This window comes from Ciconia boyciana, chromosome 4, assembly GCF_034638445.1.
Source record: "Ciconia boyciana chromosome 4, ASM3463844v1, whole genome shotgun sequence".
NCBI classification, from domain to species: Eukaryota; Metazoa; Chordata; class Aves; order Ciconiiformes; family Ciconiidae; genus Ciconia; species Ciconia boyciana.
The window spans coordinates 49,279,849-49,299,233 of record NC_132937.1 but is presented as its reverse complement, the minus strand read 5'-3'; the positions used below and the strand labels follow the sequence as shown (position 1 = coordinate 49,299,233).

The 19,385-nt window shown below is 36.7% G+C and overlaps 1 protein-coding gene across 4 annotated transcripts in view; it reads left to right on the top strand.

Moving 5' to 3' along the window:
* Positions 1–17,139, top strand: part of PTPRD (protein tyrosine phosphatase receptor type D) — a 380,545-nt gene extending 363,406 nt beyond the window's left edge. For all 4 annotated transcript variants that reach the window (XM_072859514.1, XM_072859513.1, XM_072859512.1 and 1 more), the window contains 5 exons: positions 855–981; positions 1,969–2,094; positions 6,352–6,506; positions 12,046–12,181; positions 14,602–17,139. In XM_072859514.1, coding sequence (XP_072715615.1) covers positions 855–981; positions 1,969–2,094; positions 6,352–6,506; positions 12,046–12,181; positions 14,602–14,670 — 613 coding nt within the window. In that variant the 3' untranslated portion in view covers positions 14,671–17,139. The remainder of the gene's footprint in view (positions 1–854; positions 982–1,968; positions 2,095–6,351; positions 6,507–12,045; positions 12,182–14,601) is intronic.
* Positions 17,140–19,385: the final 2,246 nt, after the last annotated feature.

Below are 19,385 nucleotides of genomic sequence, written 5' to 3'. Positions count from 1 at the left end.
TATGATCTTGCAACACTGATTAAGACTAGACCTAGCCACCAAAAGCATTTTATACATAAACAGTTGTGTAGCCCACCAGCATCTTCATGACAACACAGAGCAATAAGCCCTCAGCTGACCTAAGCAGCTGGTAGAAAAAGACATGAAGGAGAAGCGGTATAGTTTCCCTAAGGCAGTTTAGGTATACCTGATTACCTGTATCCACAGAGATCATTTTCTGAGCCTCTGCTCATCGTTGGAAACAAGCTTCATCTTCACTGTCACCCACAAAGGTGTTTCTTTTGATTGAAAGAAGCGAGAACAGCATGAACTGGTCATCATCTTACAAAGCTTCTGATGCAGAAGCTTTTAACAGCTTGGTAGTAGCTTCCAATAGTAGGATATTAAGGCCTGGAAATGCAGTGCACTCCATTCCTGAATTTTCTTCCTGCCTTATTTTTGCTGGAGGCATCTGACTGTTGAAAAGGAGTTAATAAAGAAACTGCTTGATGCTATAATTCCTAAACGTAATAGATTGTTAGACAGTTATTTCTACAAAATGAACCAGCACAACTAAGTGTTTCTTAAGTGCTTTTTACAGCATACAAAATTGAGCTATTAGAGTTGCATTAAAATTTAAATAATAATGATAAAGACATACATCATAATATTAACAGAGTAATTTCCCTTTCAAAGTTCCAAAAATAAAAAGCCATAGTTTGATTAAACAATCATAATAAGGTTTTAATGTGCTTGTTATTAATAGTATATACATTTTTCATCTAGATAATGTTTACATATAAACAGAGAACATGTGTATCAATTCATTTTTTTTTATTAAAATATTTTTCTTAATTTACTTTTTTTCAACATAGACAACAAAAAGCTTACATAGCTACACAGGGTCCTTTAGCAGAAACAACTGAAGACTTCTGGAGAATGCTCTGGGAGCATAATTCTACAATTGTGGTCATGCTCACTAAGCTACGAGAAATGGGCAGAGTAAGTACTACTGTAATATTCCTTTACTAAAATGTTTGTTACAATGATTTTTTATTAAAATTTTTCATTGTTATGGGAACGTCTAAAGATAAAGGTAAGGATTTAGGTTCCTTCTCCTTTTGAAATATCGGTGGCATTGTTGATCACCAGGTGTAAGGTTTTCCAATCTGTAGATGTGTTGCAATAGACAAGCTAGACATGGCATTTTGTTATGGGACACGCTAAGATTTAGCAACTGAGTTTGCATGTTGATATTCTGAAATATGCAGAGGGAGCATTGCTGTCTATTGAAAAATGAAGATTTCTTATTTGGAAACTTCACTTTTGCAGCGTCTGTTTTTAACAACGTTAAAAGAAAGTGTGGTATTTTTGAGATCTGAATGTCTTCCATGTGTTCATAGTCCTGAACTTCAAAGTTTCGGCACCCAGTTTACAGTCCGAAACTCATTCAAGTGCTGCTTTGTGTAATGGAAAGAATGAAGCAGTTTACTATCTGGACAGGATTACATCAAGATAAAGCCAGTATGTGATATGTGAAATCTGAGTCAGGCCATGTATCTGGGGAATAAAGATGATTCAGGACATGGCTAGTGGATGCAGAGATAGAGTCTTTACTGAGGCCAGGGGGACTTGCTTCAACAGGGGAGAATAAAGAAAACTGAAGTGGCCTGAAGATTTGAATTCCATTGTGTATTGAAAATTAGGCGAGGGGTAGCTCTTGTCACTGGTGAATAATAGAACTGAGCAGAAATATAAATGAGTTCAGATGTACAGCAACCAGAGAACCCCTTTGCAATGCAATATTGAAGATCATTTTTTATTCTAGGTATGGAACTTCATGTTCACAGCAAGACAAACAGTTCATGTTCCTGTCACTAATGGCACTTTCCATGAGTATTACACTTATCTGAGTGAAAAAGGCTTTATATTAGTTTATGGTAGTGGTCTCGAGTAACAGGAAATGTATTTTGCTTCATTATTTTGTAGGAAAAATGCCACCAGTACTGGCCTGCAGAGCGCTCAGCCAGATATCAGTATTTTGTGGTAGATCCAATGGCAGAGTACAACATGCCACAGTATATTCTGAGGGAATTCAAGGTTACAGATGCAAGGGTAAGTTAACATAGCATTACACTAGGTCACATAAGTTTAAAAGAAAATGTCAATTTATTTATTTTCCTCTTTTTTTTTTTTAACTTGCATTATTATTAGAAAAACCCTAGGGGTGTACTTTCTACAAGCAATAAACAAAAAGCAGATAAAGTTATTATTAAATGAATGGGATCTTTGTGTAAGAGCAATTGACTTCATTCAGATCTAACATCAGGGCAGCACAACTTTTCAAAGTTCTGAATAACTATTTGGGCCGAAATACATTAGATTATTTGAGGACCACTTTCTCTTTTTTCCTCATTTCTCCCTTGATCATTTTTGGGGGCAATTTTTGTCACAGCTGTAAATATGTTGTTTTGCACCACCCTCTAGGCTGAGTGAGTATGAAGGTTAATACATTGAGATTTAAAAAGTGCAGAGCAAATAGCATTTGTAAGAAAAGCTTGACAAGCTTTGCACATTATAATTTGATTTTTGGCATAGCATATTTTCAGCACTCTCGTATATCTACAGAGTGGATACATGCAGCTGTGACCCTGGCATCCTCGTTTTCATACTGCATTTCTTATCTGAATTCCTGAGTCCAAAACTGAGCACTGATATAATATTAAATGTACATAAACTTTAAATATATATTTGGCATTTCTCAGACTTTTGATTTCTAACACTTCAGTCTGCATGGCAGGAAAAATTACTGACATCTTCCATTTCTGTAAACACTGTCGAATGCTATTTGTTCAAGCAAAATAGCAGGATGTACTGTCCAGGAATGACATGAGTGATTACTCAGAGTTGCGAGTCAGCATCCAAAATAGTAGACTTTCTCATAGTTAACTAGACTGCTGCTTTTAATGTTAACTTCAGGTAAAATCAGGTACTACTGACAATTAGCTAGACAGTATTGTCACTAACCAAGTCAGCACATGAACATTTTAATTTGGCAAATGAGACTTAGGTGTGTGTTTTTGAAAGGAAACTAGACACACTGGATCTGATTTTCATTCTATTTGAAATCTAGTAAGGATCACATGACTTATAGTTTCTCTAACCTATTTGTGCTTAACAAAAGTGCAGAAAAACAGGCTCCTAACATCAGTCTTTAACCACACCTGTAAGCATAGACAGTCAAAGCCAATTTCACTACAACTGTCCTGATAGCTTTCATAGATCACGTCTTAAAAATCTGTTCCATCTCAAGCTGGAAAAGGTCTTACGTGACATAGTTCACCAAGCTCAGATCACAAAATAAAAATGATAACAAAAAGCCACAGATGAAGTTGAAGTGAAGTGTCTGCAAACAGTATATATTTCCAAAAAGTTCTTTCAAGAGTTTATAATGAACTAGGATATTTATGAAAGTCTGGTTCATAATAAACTCTTGAAAGAACTTTTTCAAACCAGTAAAAAACCTGAAAGGGTTGAATACCTTAATTTGCCAGAAATAGTTTTATTGGACCTGATATTACTACACCTCTTTTAAAAAGTGCCAAGCATACATGCACCTTGGCAGTCCTGTTGTGACATTTTACCATCACATATCATTGCTTCTCAAATTTTAAAAATCTCTTTATCTTGATGGTCCAGATTTTGTTAAACAGCACACTGGCAAGCTCACAGGGCCATCTTAAATTTTCTAGATGTGCTGGGAAACTGTAGATGTCAGCAACAAGTTTCTGGTGTGGAACTCCCTGTTATTTCTGAAACTGAGCTGTGAATTGTTGTAAGGTGAAATTGACCTCTGTAACTCTTTCAATCTACTGCTTCTGACTGCTTTATACTCACTTTCTCTGTAAGCTCTGGAGGTCAATATGTTGGAGCAGTCTCATTTAAGGCTAAACTATTAGTGATGGCTGTAAGAGAGTATTATAAATTCTACAGCCTCATCAAAAGACAATTGAATATCCCTTGTGAGGAGCAAGAAGAAATTCAAATGGTCAGCCAGTCAATAGGATGATACATTAAAAGCCCTCTGCTGCACGTAAGGATCTGAAAGTTCTGTATTTTGATAACTAACTGTGCAAACTGTCACAATATTTGAAAGTAAAGATTTTAATAAAATTTGGCATTTGTATTTGGACTGCTGTTGGCAAGCATGTCATTAAAAGAAAGCAGCACTGTTTATAATGTCAGTAGCAGAGGGAACTGTGTAAGAAATTGCAGATCAACTCCCAATATGCTTTAATGCTAGTCTAACATCAGACTAACTAACTTTACTTCTGTGCTCATTAAATAGCATTAAATAACAGAAGTTATTGCCATTAAAACTAAATCAGAACAGTGTTTACAGACTTGCACTGGATTATTGAGTTATTACGATCATGAAATATACCAATACCGTTGATTTAGACACACTTGAAAAACAAATATTTACCATCGAATCTATTTTGCACATAGAATTTTGTGGTCTTTCCAATGACAGCTTAGACTTACATAAAGTAGTGTCTTTCTTATCTTTTCTACCCCTAAAAAGTTACTGTTTTTCTAGCGTAATTCCTGTCAGGGTCAGAAATTGCTGAAGAGCTTCCATTTCCTTAACTAACATGTTGCAAGTGAGTCAGACTTAAGGTTTTCTTTTTTTACTTCAGAAGTGGGGGAGGTTATTTTGGAGGGAATCAACCTACTGTTTTGTCTTCTTGATTAATTAGTGTCATGTGCCTAAGGCTATCTGAAGGATGCAATTTCATTATGTCTTCCTGGGGGAAAATGGGATCACAGAGACCATTATGAGAGAAGTCTGCATTAACAAAATGCCATTTTGGTAGGAAATATTTAGTCCATTGTGTTGATGCCGACAAGAAATAAAACTGGGTAAATGTTTTCAAACAGATTTTTTTTTTTAAGTGTGCAAAAACGTTCCACAGAAGTAGACTACCAAATTGTCACATTGATCTAGTGGGAATGTAAGAGATAGTAAGGTAAAGAAATGTATCTATGTCCTCTCATGGAGCAGTGACTGGCACACACATCCATTTTCTGTTTTCCTTACTCATCTGAGATATGGGAGGCAAAAACCCACAGTACCAGAGGAAACATAAAAGCAAAGTATTGGTTTTTCCTTTGGTTATTTTAAAAATCACTTCTATTTAATTTCAAAGGTCTGTAATAGCTGAATGCTTGTGATAGATGAAAAAAAAAAAAGAAGATTGTTCTTGCCTCCAGCATAACTTGTTGCTTTTTGGGGGGATCTCCTGTAATCATTTCAATTCTTCATGAGTTTCACGTAGTAGAAGACCATTTTGAAGACATGGCAGGGTGGGTGCTTAGGAAACAACATGTCCAGTGGCACTAGTTCACATCAGTAGCTCATGTTCCCATGCTTTTATGCTCATGCTTTTAAAGATTTCAGCTGTGCAGATTGACAGCATCAAAATCATCAAGAACAATGTTTGAAAATTCAGAACAAATTTACTTCATCCATTTGTATTGTATTTTTTCTATTTATGTGTCCTAACTGTTTACAGATTAAATAGGCATACAGCAGAAATTGGCGCATAATACTTCCAGTGGCTTCATTATAAAAATAATCGTGCTGCAGTATTCTGCAGTTTTAAGCAATCCTGCTAGCATTCCCAACCAAAGGGAATTAGCAGCTTCAGCCAACTTGTTTTGAGAGTGGAAGCTCTTCTTCTCGATTTTTGAAGCTGTTAGTGAATGAAATTACAGTTGTTGAAGAGAAGTTTATGGTTTGTTAAGCAACTGGCTTGTCTTGACCCATCTACTTCCAGGCAAATGTCCACCTCATAGAAAGCACCATACTATTAAAGATATCATCTGCAAAGGGGTCAATGACTAAACGAGTCTTATCAGCGAAAATATTCCTGCCATGCAGTAGATTAGCATATCTAAGAAATGGAGAGTCAGATTGGATGGCCTTATTCTACCTGTTCTGTATTTAAAGGAATTTGCAGTCTGCAGGATTCAAAACATAACTTACCAAAAAAATTGTATAACCTGGTGAGGTTGTTACATCTTTAGCATCAGACACATTTTTTACACAGGCAGAATGTCAGACAACTCTCCTATCCAGTGCAGAAGGGAATCTATGCAATGTTGTTAATGAAGCTGCACTTCTGGGCCAATGTGTCCAAAAGCACCAGCCAGTATTGCAATTGAAAGAGTCTTCATAAACATGATCTTAGCCATTTCCCACCTCCTCTCCATGTCCTGTTTTGTGATTGTCTTTCTGGTTGTTGGCTGACTGACTTCTAGCTGCTGGAACATGCTTTTGGAATACATTATTTGTGTCTTTTGTTAAAGGATGGCCAGTCCCGAACAGTGAGGCAGTTCCAGTTCACTGACTGGCCAGAACAAGGAGTGCCAAAGTCTGGAGAAGGTTTTATTGACTTCATAGGCCAAGTGCATAAAACAAAAGAGCAGTTTGGTCAGGATGGACCAATTTCTGTTCATTGCAGGTAAGTAAACAAAGCCTCAAAACAACTCATATGCAGATTTGTTTTTTGCTAAAGTTGATTGCTGATTGCAATGAAGGTGTATATGTAAATGGAATTTCATAGGAATTTCATAGTGAACTATAAGAAAATGTAATCAAATAGATCTAAAAAGGAACACATAGGACTGCTTTATGAAACAGGATCTGTTCTGTGACATCCCCTTTAGACAGAAGAGGTTCTTCTGAAATATGTGGAAGCACGTAATTTTTTATTCACTTAAAAATGTCTCTAATGCAAGGTAAAAACAATATGGTTGATGCTACACACAGTGGTACAGAGAGCCTTATCACAGGCTGCTATATCTGATTTTTTTTTTCCACTAGTAATTAAAATTGAGGCTGTTACATTGGTGGGAATTATTAGCTGTAAACAAGCTAGTTACACCTCAGTAGCACATTAGTAGCAATCAAGATGAGATAAATAAAAATGATAGCTATCTCGAGAAAGGGAATGGAATAGAAAGCAGTGTTTAGAAACTTTGCCTGTCAAAAAATCATTGAGGTTTTGATTGGTGAGTTCTAACTTCAGAATGTAATGCCCATTTTTTCATGTGATGACTTCCCTCAATTCCTTTACAATTGATATGCAGATGAAAACAGCTTGCAGGGTGTGTAGGAATAATAATCCAGGGTGGTCTTTTTTAATATTCCTGTATTTTTTATTTATTTTTCTCTACAGTATTCTAAAGTCTATAGCAGATGGCCAAAAATAACATCTTTATCTTTTATCTCTTATTTAATAAATTGTTTTCTATAAATTCCATTAGGATTTTAGATACTAATTTTTGCAACATTAAATAATTTTTTGATGGATGAAATGTCATTATTTATATAACAGAGATACAAAATACTGATACAGGTTCCAAGTCCTTCCTGCAAGCCAAGTAATGCCCCAATACTAGCATGAAGACAAAATGAACAAGTTTACTAGAGCATATGAATGTACAGAGGGAGAGAGATTCTTGTCCTTCCAAAGCCAGGAGCAACCAGAAGTTGTTAAAACACCAGTGTGTTTTAACAGAGTTCCTTATGCTCCCCTAATCTGAAAGACTGGCAAAATAATGTATTGGACTACTTGAATCCTACTTTTTTTGTGTGCCTAAAATTTTTTGTGGCCTGCTAAGGAGAACAGCATTGCAGAGCAATGTTTGGGATTCATTTGACAAGGGAAAATGAAAGACAACCGTGATAAGAACAAGCCTTATTCTTCCTGACATTAATGAGTTTTGAGAGCAGAGGAGTATTAAGCAATATTCATGCCTTTATGTAGACATACATAACAAAGCAAAGCGATGGTATTCTTCTAAGTTCTTTGTACCATGCAAACTTGTCCACTTGTGACGGTAATGAAATACTGCTTGCAGTAGGTTATGCATCCCTTCCAAATGGTTGAGATCTTTCAAGCTGAAATTATGGAGATTTCTACCATTGACTTTGGTAGAAACAAAGTCAAATCTAGTATAATTCATCATGGTTTGGTCTTTAAATGTCTTATCATCATTGTAACAACAATCTAGAGATTGGTAATGCTAATCATAATTACCAACATTAGTCAACTTACGTGAATAGGAAATGTCCCTAGCAAATTAGTAAGTTTATTTGTTTCTTTCAGGAAGCACAAGATCCTGGGTACCTGCACTTTCCTAGTGTTTGTGGAATTATTGTAATAATGCCTCCAGTTTGTACAATGACGAGTTTTTAAGGATTTCTCTTGTACAGAGAAATTCTTCAAATGACAAACTCCCTGAGTGCCACTTCTCTGTGGTTTCCTTCCCACTATACACATTTTTCACAAGTTTGCTTTGTCTGTTATATAGTAAACCCCTGCCACCCACAATTCTAAAATGTTCTCCTTCTGTGGCTTTTTTACAGAGTGTGTTACAATTTAAAAATTTCCAGCCTCATCAGGCAGTTAATTAAAATATAGTTAAAAGAGCAAAGGGCTGTTCACCTTGAAGCAGAATTTTCACTTCAACCAATTTTAAATATTTACAGTCTTGTTATTCCAGCTTTTAGCTGGAGACTGAGGAAGACCACCCTTTCCCAGCGTGCATTCAAGATGTATTTTTAACAACAAACTCTTCTCTCTTAAAAAAACATCAGTACTTCCTCATGGCTCATTAAAGCATCCTAACTTCAGTTTCTAACTGTGTAAACTTTGGTGACTCATACTACATCATGAAGTAGTGCCTTCACCATTTATTAAATTCAGGATTCTTTAAAACCTATGTTGCATTGCTTCATTAAATGTCTTGGTAGAACTCAGTTTGCTCTTTGGCTTGCATTAAAAGAAAGTAGCTGATCATTAAAATGTTACTAGTACTTATGTGGACTTCCATCACTCTTCAGAAATCCTAAGTATATTCTAATAGGAATTGATACAATGTTAAAATATGCTTGCCACTTTCAGGGAACAGGATCAGTTTCCCACAGACTTTAGCAAAATATTACACTTGATAGCTAGTTAGGATATGCAAGCATTGAGATCTTTCCATATTAGTCTGTCTTCATCATTAAGTAGCTTCTCTAGATACTTTTTCATTTCTTAAGAACACAAGACAACAAATTAATTCCCTCCTTTTGCTGTATTAAAGAGTTCTGAATAGTTTTTTAAAGTAATAAAGATTTGACTAATGTGTGAGGCAGGTTCCAGTGCTATTTTTCCAGGATTTTTTCAGCATGTTTCTTAAACACTAGCTTTCTAATTTACCTCATCAGGGAAAGGAGACTTTACACTCCAGTTGCTCTAGATGACCAGGACCGTTGTCATCACATATAGGTGATGACACATATATCATCACTGAGAGCATGATATTTTGTCAACTTGTGTCTCAGTTGTCCTTTGGCTTCAGCTCTCCAAAGGCACATAGGTTATGCAAAATTGCTAAATCCAGTCACATTTATTTAATAGCCCTAGCAGTGCACTGATTGAGACCAAACACTAAAATACCATCATACAATTTGGACATTCAATTTCCACACTAGTCTCATGAATTCACTGGATCTCTGTCATAGTCCATATCAACGTTCAGAGTTCTTCAGTCTTTCCCTGCTGTTCATGTTCTTCCTCTCTCCTGTCTGCTGAATAGGTGTCATAGATCTCCAGCTTCCCAACTCTGTCTGACTGGACAAAACCTTGTGAAATTATTAGCATCAACAGTGAGATTATGGGGTGCTTAATTTCCACCTATACAAGTTCAGACGTGGAAAATCTTTTTTTCTATGTAGTTACCTGTTTCTTTGTCCAAGAGTCATCCTCATGAATAAGTGATTGTTTAATTTTAATAACTGAAAACTATTGTCTTTATTGATTACAGGAATTTCTATCACTTCTTGGGGGTCTTAGCTACTAGCAGAAACCAAAGACAGAACAGAGAGCAAACAAGCCATATATTCAAAGAAGACAATTCAGACTAATGTAGAGAGACATGGTATACATATATCAGTATTGGAAAGCTAAAGATGCAGACTGCCAGACTTGAATAAAAGCTGTGTCTCAAGGTTTTTGTGTATCCGTTATTTAAATTGTAGTGTTTATGAACAATTTTGGTTTAAGTAGTTGCCAAGCCACTCTTCATGATATTTGAAAAGTCCTGGCAGTCAGGTGAAGCCCCTGGTGACTGGAAAAAGGGAAGCATTGCATCCATTTTTAAAAAGGGTAGAAAAGAGGACTCTGGAAACTACCGACCTGTCAGCCTCCCCTCTGTGCCTGGGAAGGTCATGGAACAGGTCTTCCTAGAAGCTATGCTAAGGCACATGGAGGACAGGAAGGGGGTTCGAGACAGCCAGCAGGGCTTCACCAAGGTCAAGTCTTGCCTGACCAACTTAATGGCCTTCTATGATGGAGTGACTACATCAGTGGACAAGGGAAGGAGCTATGGGTGTCATCTATCTGGACTTCTGTAAGGCCTTTGACACGATCCCCCACAACATCCTTCTCGCAATTGGAGAGACAGATTTGATGGATGGTGGATGAGGAATTGGTTGGATGGCTGCATCCAGAGAGTAGTGGTCAATGGCTCAATGTCCAGATGGAGATCAGTGACAAGTGGTGTCCCTCAGGGGTCTGTACTGGGACCAGTACTGTTTAATATCTTCATCAATAACATAGTGGGATCGAGTGCACCCTCAGCAAGTTTGCAGAGTACACAAAGCTGAGTGGTGCAGTTGACACACCTGAGGGGCAGGATGCCATTCAGAGGGACCTGGACAAGCTCAAGAAGTGGGCTTGTTTGAACCACATGAGGTTCAACAAGGCCAAGTGCAAGGTCCATCACCTGGGTTGGGGCAACCCCCAGTATCAATACAGGCTGGGAGATGAAAGGATTGAGAGCAGCCCTGCGGAGAAGGACTTGGGGGTACTTGTGGATGAAAAGCTGGACATGAGCTGGCAATGTGCACTCGCAGCCCAGAAAGCCAACCGTATCTTGGGCTGCATGAAAAGGAGCGTGGCCAGCAGGTCAAGGGAGGTGATTCTGCCACTCTACTCCACTCTGGTGAGACCCCACCTGGAGTACTGCATCCAGCTCTGGAGTCCTCAGAACAGGAAAGAGACGGAGCTGTTGGAGTGAGTCCAGAGGAGGGCCACAGAAATGATCAGAGGGCTGGAACACCTCTCCTATGAGGAAAGGCTGAGAGAGTTGGGGTTGTTCAGCCTGGAGGAGAGAAGGCTCCAGGGAGACCTTATTGCAGGCTTTCAATACTTAAAGGGGGCTTTAAGAAAGATGGGGACAAATATTTTAGCAGGGCCTGTTTTGACAGGACAAGGGGTAATGGTTTTAAACTAAAAGAAGGTAGATTCAGACTAGATATAGGGAAGAATTTTTTTACAATGAGGGTGGTGAAACACTGGCACAGGTACCCAGAGAGGCGGTAGATGCCCCATCCCTGGAAACATTCAAGGTCAGGTTGGATGGGGCTCTGAGCAACCTGATCTAGTTGTCCTTGCAGGGGGTTTGGACTAGATGACCTTTAAAGGTCCCTTCCAACTCAAACTATTATATGATTCTGTGATTCTATGAATTTCAGTATTAATTGAAAATCCACTAACTCAAAGTAGAAGGTAAACTAACACACTGAAGATGTGCAAAACAGGGAACGTATGTAAATGAGCTAAAGTAAAGAAAGCAGTAAAATACCTCTTGGCATCTTTTTCTCTTGTCAATTCCAGCATAGGTCACTGGCAACAAACGTTCTCATTTTCCTTCACCATGCACTGATTACTGTATATTTGGACAAACAAACCAAGTCACTTTGCAATGAAGACTGGAGAGTCAGGAAGTACTTAGTAGCATGTGAAGTTTGCTTGAGCGCAATTATTCTCCCGAATGCAATGTGGTAGTTTGCTGTGGAATTTTGCTTAGTGAGCCTTTCCCTATGTAGAAATCTGTACACATATGGTGTGTTGTAACCACAGATAATTTGTAAGCCAAGTCTTTTAGCATTAACTGTCAATTAACAGTCCCTTTTTCCTTTCTTTTTTTTTTCTTTTATTGCAACAGTGCGGGTGTTGGAAGGACTGGAGTATTCATAACCCTGAGTATTGTGTTAGAAAGAATGAGATATGAAGGTGTTGTAGATATCTTCCAGACTGTCAAAATGTTAAGGACGCAGCGGCCAGCCATGGTACAGACAGAGGTGAGCAAAACAGTATTCATATACAATGGTGATGGAAAAGAAGGGGTATTTCCGCAGCCAAAAAATGCACAGATAGAGACTGTATAAAATGTGCTTACATTTATCTCTTAAGTCATATAGTGACTATATGACCACAGTATAAAATCTGCCATAAAGGTACTGGAAGGACTAGTTGCTGTTATAGCAGTAGATACTGCAGGCTGGGGAAGAAAAAAATCATTTCAGTAGTGGATCCTAAATAATGGAGGTTGAGGAATACCATTTTCCAAGAAGCATTACCCATTTTTATTTAAACCTTTGTTTCCTGGCAGAAACAGGTGGTAATAAAGAAGGAGGCAAATTGTTTCTGCGGGTGGATCCACTGATATTTTGTTCCGGGAGCAAAGTGTTGTTCATGGCTTCAGACTGACACAGTATTATTTTCATGCTTTTCTTGACCTTGTGTCACCAAGCAAGTGGCCGTTTGGCCTGAAAATCATAATGGTAAATTCAGTGTGCAGAAAAACTACAGGGTAAATAATTTCTGTGCTAGCAAGAGTGCCATAGAGAAATAAGGAAAAGGATAAGCAGTATCAACTGATTTCCTGGACCTGGATGCTTGGAACTGTGTCACGTCATAAAGAATACTTAAACATTTTCAGTTGTGCTTAATTTCTACTTAAATTTCTGAACAGGAGACTTGAACTAAGCCAGAGCCAATAGGTTAGGAGAACCAAGCAAAAGGGCAATAGAAGGGAAACATTTTAGGTCATACATTTTTTTAGTATGATTTGATTGACACTGGCCTTTAAATGACAGTCTGTGAAATTTAACTTGGTTCCCCAGAGTTTGCCATTTTCCACAAGAAAATTAAACTTGTTCAATAAAAGCTGCAGAGTCTTATTTTTAAGAAGACAACTTCATAAAAACTTATATGAAAAATAAAGATACTTATTTTTAATCTTGTCAGTTAGCCAAGTAAATCACTGTGACCAAACTGAAGAGTTAATTCCATTTCTTTTCCATTACCATCATTCTTCTGGATAAGCGAAATGAAAAATGACTGCTTTCTGTTATTCTGGTTCCAAGAAATAACTACAGTATACAGAAAAACTATGCTTCTTGGAGCCTACCTGACAAACACAGAGTTCAGCTATGCAATATATTCTCCCTCCTCCTACTTTGACTTATTTCTGTATGCTACCCTTCATTCCCCGCTGCTGAAAGTAGAAGTGTTGTGTACTCATTTTTTTCAGGATTCTGTGGAAAACAAATCTCTCATTCAGTAGTATAAACTGCCAGAAAATATAATCCTTATTCAACAAAGCACTTGAACTCCGTGTGGACCACACATACATTTAAAATTTACGCATATGTCTAATTCATTCTCCCACTGTTCCAACAGGAAGCAGAAAAGAACTATTAGTGATCATGCCACTAAATTGAAGCAAATATCTGATGAGTTTCCTGGTCTCCCAAAGAATTTTAATTGTGATATTAACAAGTATAACACACGTGGTGTTACTACATAGCACTGTCAGATAAATAAGCAGACCTTCTTGATGTTTTGGATGGCTTTCAGAAGCAATTTCTTTTCTTTTCTTTCTTTTTCTTTTTTAACATTTAAACCCTGAGTGGCAGTTGCAAATGAGCACACAGACATGCCATTTTAGTATAAGAGTGCAATATTACATAAATGTGCGAAAGGACTGCTCTGTGGGGGTGAGAATAACATGAAATGCCAAATGTTGGATTCACCAGAGGTATAAGCAGATCCCTCACCACACTGAATTTTTCTCCGTTTCCAGGTGTAGGTTGAAATGCAATCTGTTTCATGTTAATGAGGTACTTTTGCTGTGTATTTCTCTCTTAGGCCATTTTCTTGCCACAGGCTAAGATATCTTCACATCTTCATCAAAGCCTATATTACTGAAAGGTTGGAATTCCCTTTGCTTCCTTAACAGGATTTTTAACCTGGTGGTTTTCCATACAGCATTCCATATTAAGGCGGCAGTGGATTTTGTCACTTAGTATGACAAAGTGACAGCTATTTGCTATAGAGTTAATTGGATATTTAGCTACTTATTTTCAAATACATGGAGGAAAAGCATCTTAGCATGCTCCCATAAGAAGAAAGCTTTATGCTGATGTTACATTAATCCAGAATAACAAATGGTCAGTAGGTGGGTATATAGTCTCTGCACAAAAAGAAGCTGCGTTCTGTGGAAAATATTACTGCATTAAATGAGTGTCTATCTTAATCTATTGTAACTCAGACTGGTTTTCTGTTGATGTCAGTAAGAGAATATTGCTGAACTGCAGATGCATCTGTCGTATATTTGTCTGTAGCCACAAAGTATTCACTGTTAGTTGAAAGAAAATAGAAACCAACCAACAAGCTGGCTTTTTGATGCTTTTGTTTTCTATCTTTCTTTCTCCAGGATCAATACCAGTTCTGCTATCGAGCCGCACTGGAATATCTGGGCAGCTTTGATCACTATGCAACATAAAAACCCATCGTGGATTTTTATTGCAGGCCCTTTAAGTTCCAGAGAGCCGCTTCTGAGCCATATGATGTGCTTTAGAAGTACTTCTTAACTCTTAGCTAAGGAGCGATTATTGGGGATATATAAAATAAAAAAAAACAAACAAACAAAAATAATGGGGATATATAAAACAAAAACAACAACAACAACAAAACCTATTCCATGTGGACCAAGAATTCACAGTTTAATAACCTAACCATAATGAAAGAATCCTGACCACTGAGGCGTCTGAAGGATCTCATTTACAGATACCTCAAGGGTTCGACATTGGTTGAAGTTAAAGGGAAGAGGAAATTAATCAGAAAGAATGATCATCTTGTTCAGGATTGCATGCTTTTGCAAAGAGGAATTTTGAGAGAACTGCAGTTCAGTTCAAGATGTTTGTTAAAAGTTTGGGTCCTGGCTTCTCAAACAAAGCAGACTCTTTACTTCAACATCACCCCTTCCCATCATACTGCTCATCATAACACTTTAGGGAAAATGTGGGAATGTTTAAAAAGAAAGTCCTTGATTTAGTTTTTTAGTATTGTAAAGATACTGCTGACCTGTGCTTCATTTTTAACTGTGTAAACTTTTTCCTTTTTTTAACAAGAGTTTGTCATTCAATGAAGTGAATTAAAGAAAAGGTTGCATAACTGTTAATCTTTTTGTTTAAAAACTGTAGATTTTTTTTAAGCTCTAGAACTGTTATCTGTAATATCGTGCTGTAGAAATAACTGTTAAATAATTTGAAAATTTGCACATTTTTGTGCAGTCTTATATTTATCTACAGTACCACATTCTTGTTAGATATTACTTTTACAGTTTTGTTTGTTTTATTTTTCTTTAAGAAAATACTCATTGTAATCAGTTAAATCAAAATGGGGCTTTTTGGTTTCTTTTGGAATCAACAGGGAGGCGCAAAGTATAAAGATGCTGCTAACACACACACACACACATGCACACATATGCACATGCACACCCACACCTTCTCTCTTTCTATATATGTAAGTATATGTAAGTATTACTGTCTACCCTTTTCTAACTCTCTGTATAGTTACAGAGGTACAGATAGGTAGATACACACACATAAACATATCAATTCTTCTATACCTGGATTTATCAAAGCATTGGGAAAGTTTTTCAGCATACTACAATTATATTAAACTACTATTTGATCATCTCTGCATTTCCAAGGTCCATAAACTTCTTTTTCAAAGGGAAGTGAGGAATGCACATCATTGATATTTGAACGTGATCTCCATCTCAAGTAATATTTCTATCCACATTGCCACTTGAACACACACACATGCACACACACACATGCACACACATGCACACACACACACAGAGTATGTGATTTAGGCTTCCAGTGAAGTTCAATATTTGTAACACTATAGTGCAATAAGAAATCATATTATTAAATGTAGGAGGTGTGCATGTGGGAAAGGTCAGTGCATATCCCTTTAGGAGGGGAGAATGTTGTAATATACTAGGTATTAAGATGTTTTAAAATTGTATTCAATAGTATGCTGTCTATAGTGTGCGCTATATAATTTACATTTATCGTATGTAACAGGGCAAAGCCAAACACACATTGCTCTGTGAAATCAAACGTTTTGTGGCATACAGCATTGTTTGGGGATGCTGGGTTTTATTTTAATTTTACATTTAGAGTGCCTTATATTTGATGCCTATTTTCAATAGCATTTCTTTAAGTTAGCCTTCATTTGTATTTAGTTCAGTTTGTTCATATCTCTGTTATTCTTTTCAAGCATTTTAATACATGTATCAAAGAATTTTGAAAAATATGCATTTCCAGTTTCTAATCAAGTATGGATGGTAATAAATGATAACCCAAAACACTTAGGTAGTCAAGGACCTTTATCTTTCCATATTTCAAATAACACACCATCCCACAAATTAAAAATCTATTTCTCGTTGGCTTTTCAAACCCTCTGTGTCACTGGTTATAGTGTTATCATTGCAGCAATGTAGCAGTGCACTAGCAGTAGTTGACATTAGCAGTGCTCATGCATCTTTTTTTTTTTTATTTTGGGCCAAGTCCTGCTCATTCACTTGTGTCAACAGATTGTTAAAGTCCAACCATTGCTTTCTGTGGGAGGGTTCACGTCAGGCTAGCAAGACTGAGCCCACAGGTTATATTTGAGAATGACACTAAATTTTCTTCCAGGGAACAAAGAAAATTCTGTAAACAGCACAAAGTACTTTTTGAGACTCTTATTAGGATGCCATTTACATTGACCCTGGTTTCCATCATGCCTTCTGCCATTGTCAGTACATGAGTATTAAAGGAATTCTTTCTTTGGGGTTTCAAATAGGAGCATTGGTATTGCTTGTCAGTGTGACCTCAACTTTTTTTATTCTTCTTCCACTTTTCCCAATACTAGCAGAAAGAAAAATATGAAAGACCAAACTCTAGCAAGCATTGTATTTGAGCACTTTTGTAAAAAAAAAAAAAAAAAAAAAAAAAAAAAAAAAACACAAAAAAAACCCCAAAACAAAAATATAAATATATATATATGGAATAGAAGTATTATAGAAGGCTACCTCAGAATGAGATTCTATAACTTACATCTGAACCAGAGAAGAATGTGCACTATGTTTCTTTTTCTTCTTCTTTCTTGATTTGTATTTTAAAATAATTATTGAAGTGTCAGGTTATGTGATGTGGTCATGTTCTTCAACTCAAATGTAGAGGATCAGAAAAACACAATAATCAGAAAAGCATCATTTTGGAAACATAGACTAGGGAAGATTCTTGCACACTGGATCTTTAAAAGGATCAGAGCATTCTCCCTAGCAGAGTGTCTTGCAAGCTACAAAGAAAATGAGGGAATAAAAAAAAAAAAAAAGCAGAGTCAATTTGTGAGGAAAACTGTTGTACAACTAAATATTCCCTTTAGGTTTTATGTTTCTTAAGATAACTGTTAGCATCATTGATGTGCATTCCACTTTCTGTATTCTTATATGTAGTCATTCTACAGTTAAATTGTGAGCATCTTTGTCTACATACATCATACATTTCCAAGCTTAAAATTGTTTGCATCAGCATAACCAGTACGGTGCTATTATTTACATTTATATGTGTAGTTATGTCTAATTTTGTAATTAGTTGCAATGGGGAAAACCCCCACAAAATATATAAAAATGATTTATACAAAAGTTTAATTTAGGTCTTTTTTTAAAAATTATTTGAGTGGTTAGATAGTGGAGAGGATGGCTGGGGGAAGGAGTGGCCCTCTAGGGAGATTTGCACTTTCTATATATACCTTTGTACTATGCACTGCCCTATTGATTCTACACCCAATAATGTTATAACTTGAACCCATCTGTAAGAAACTGCTTATAAAATCCACTTGTGTGTATTTAAATGACACAGAACATGTAAAAAGGAAAAAAAAAATGTTTGCAATGACTAAAAAAAATGCAACTGCTTTTTTTCCTTTTATTCTCTCCTGTTTTTCTTTATTTTTCTTTTTTTAATTTTCTTTTCCTTTTTTTCTTTTTTTTTTCTTTTTTTTTTCTTGGTGCCCTGATACTCCACAGATATCAGAAGGCTGCAGGTCTCATCATAACCATCTGTTATGTGGCTTTGCCATTCAAGCTTGGAGTGTCTTTACAAAGATAATAAAAAAATTGTGTTCTTTGCTCTTGTTTTGGATGCATAGACTGAAAAAAATTTAAAAAATTACCTTGTAAAATGGCTTGTTAAAAAAGATACAATTACCTCTAATTAGTAGTACGCGTAAATGTTTTACAGAATGAAAGGCGTGCTTTTTATTTTCTTACTTCGTTACATTGGTGGCGAAAGAAAGTCTGTATGAAAATCAGTTCTTTGCTGACACAAGTTCCATTTGTTACAAATGAATTCTAATAAAATGTCAGTGTTATGCAGCCCTGGTCTTCTTTCTTAAGCAGTACTTTTGAAACCAAAACTTGTTTGGTCCCTTGTCATGATAAAGGAGTTTAATTGGAACTACAAAGCAGTCATTAATCTTCTTAACTAGCAGCTGGACAGTGGAAAATGCATTCTTAGGTTAGCAAATATATATCATCTTCAGCCACAAATTTTGAGCCAGTATAGGCAAACTCTTTGGCATAAATTCCCATAGCTTCATGAATTTAATTTAAATTATCACACTTTACATGCCTCAGGAGTTCCCCTTTGTGCTTTAGAAATGTATCATTACACTGAGAAAATAAACTTCTGTCCATTCATCGGTGCAACCCAAAGAGGGCAAAATATCCACATATTTGGGACGAATTGTGAATTTTTCAGTCGTGCGGATTTGGCAGGTTCTGGAGTAAATTAAAAGTCACTGGTCAGAATTCAGTTACTGAAATTGTGGCAAGCAGTCATGACAGGTTTTTGACTCATTTCTGCTCTGCACTGCATGTGCAGCGAGTGCAAGCGTGGGTCTGTGAAGCTGCTATCCAAGTGTTTTCAAACAGTTTGAAAAAGTTTTAGATGAACATGCCAAGTGTATCGAGGCAAGGCATGGCATGGCCATCTAGTCAAAGAAAAAAAAAAAAAGTCTTGCTCTGTTTGCTTGGTTTGAAAGAAGGCAGGTTCTGTCTCCAAGATTGCTTTGTTAGTAAGGAAACACAGTCTATTAGCAATTAGTATTAAGTGCGTGTTAATAAAGAATTCCCTGTGCTGGAAGGATGTGCAAAGA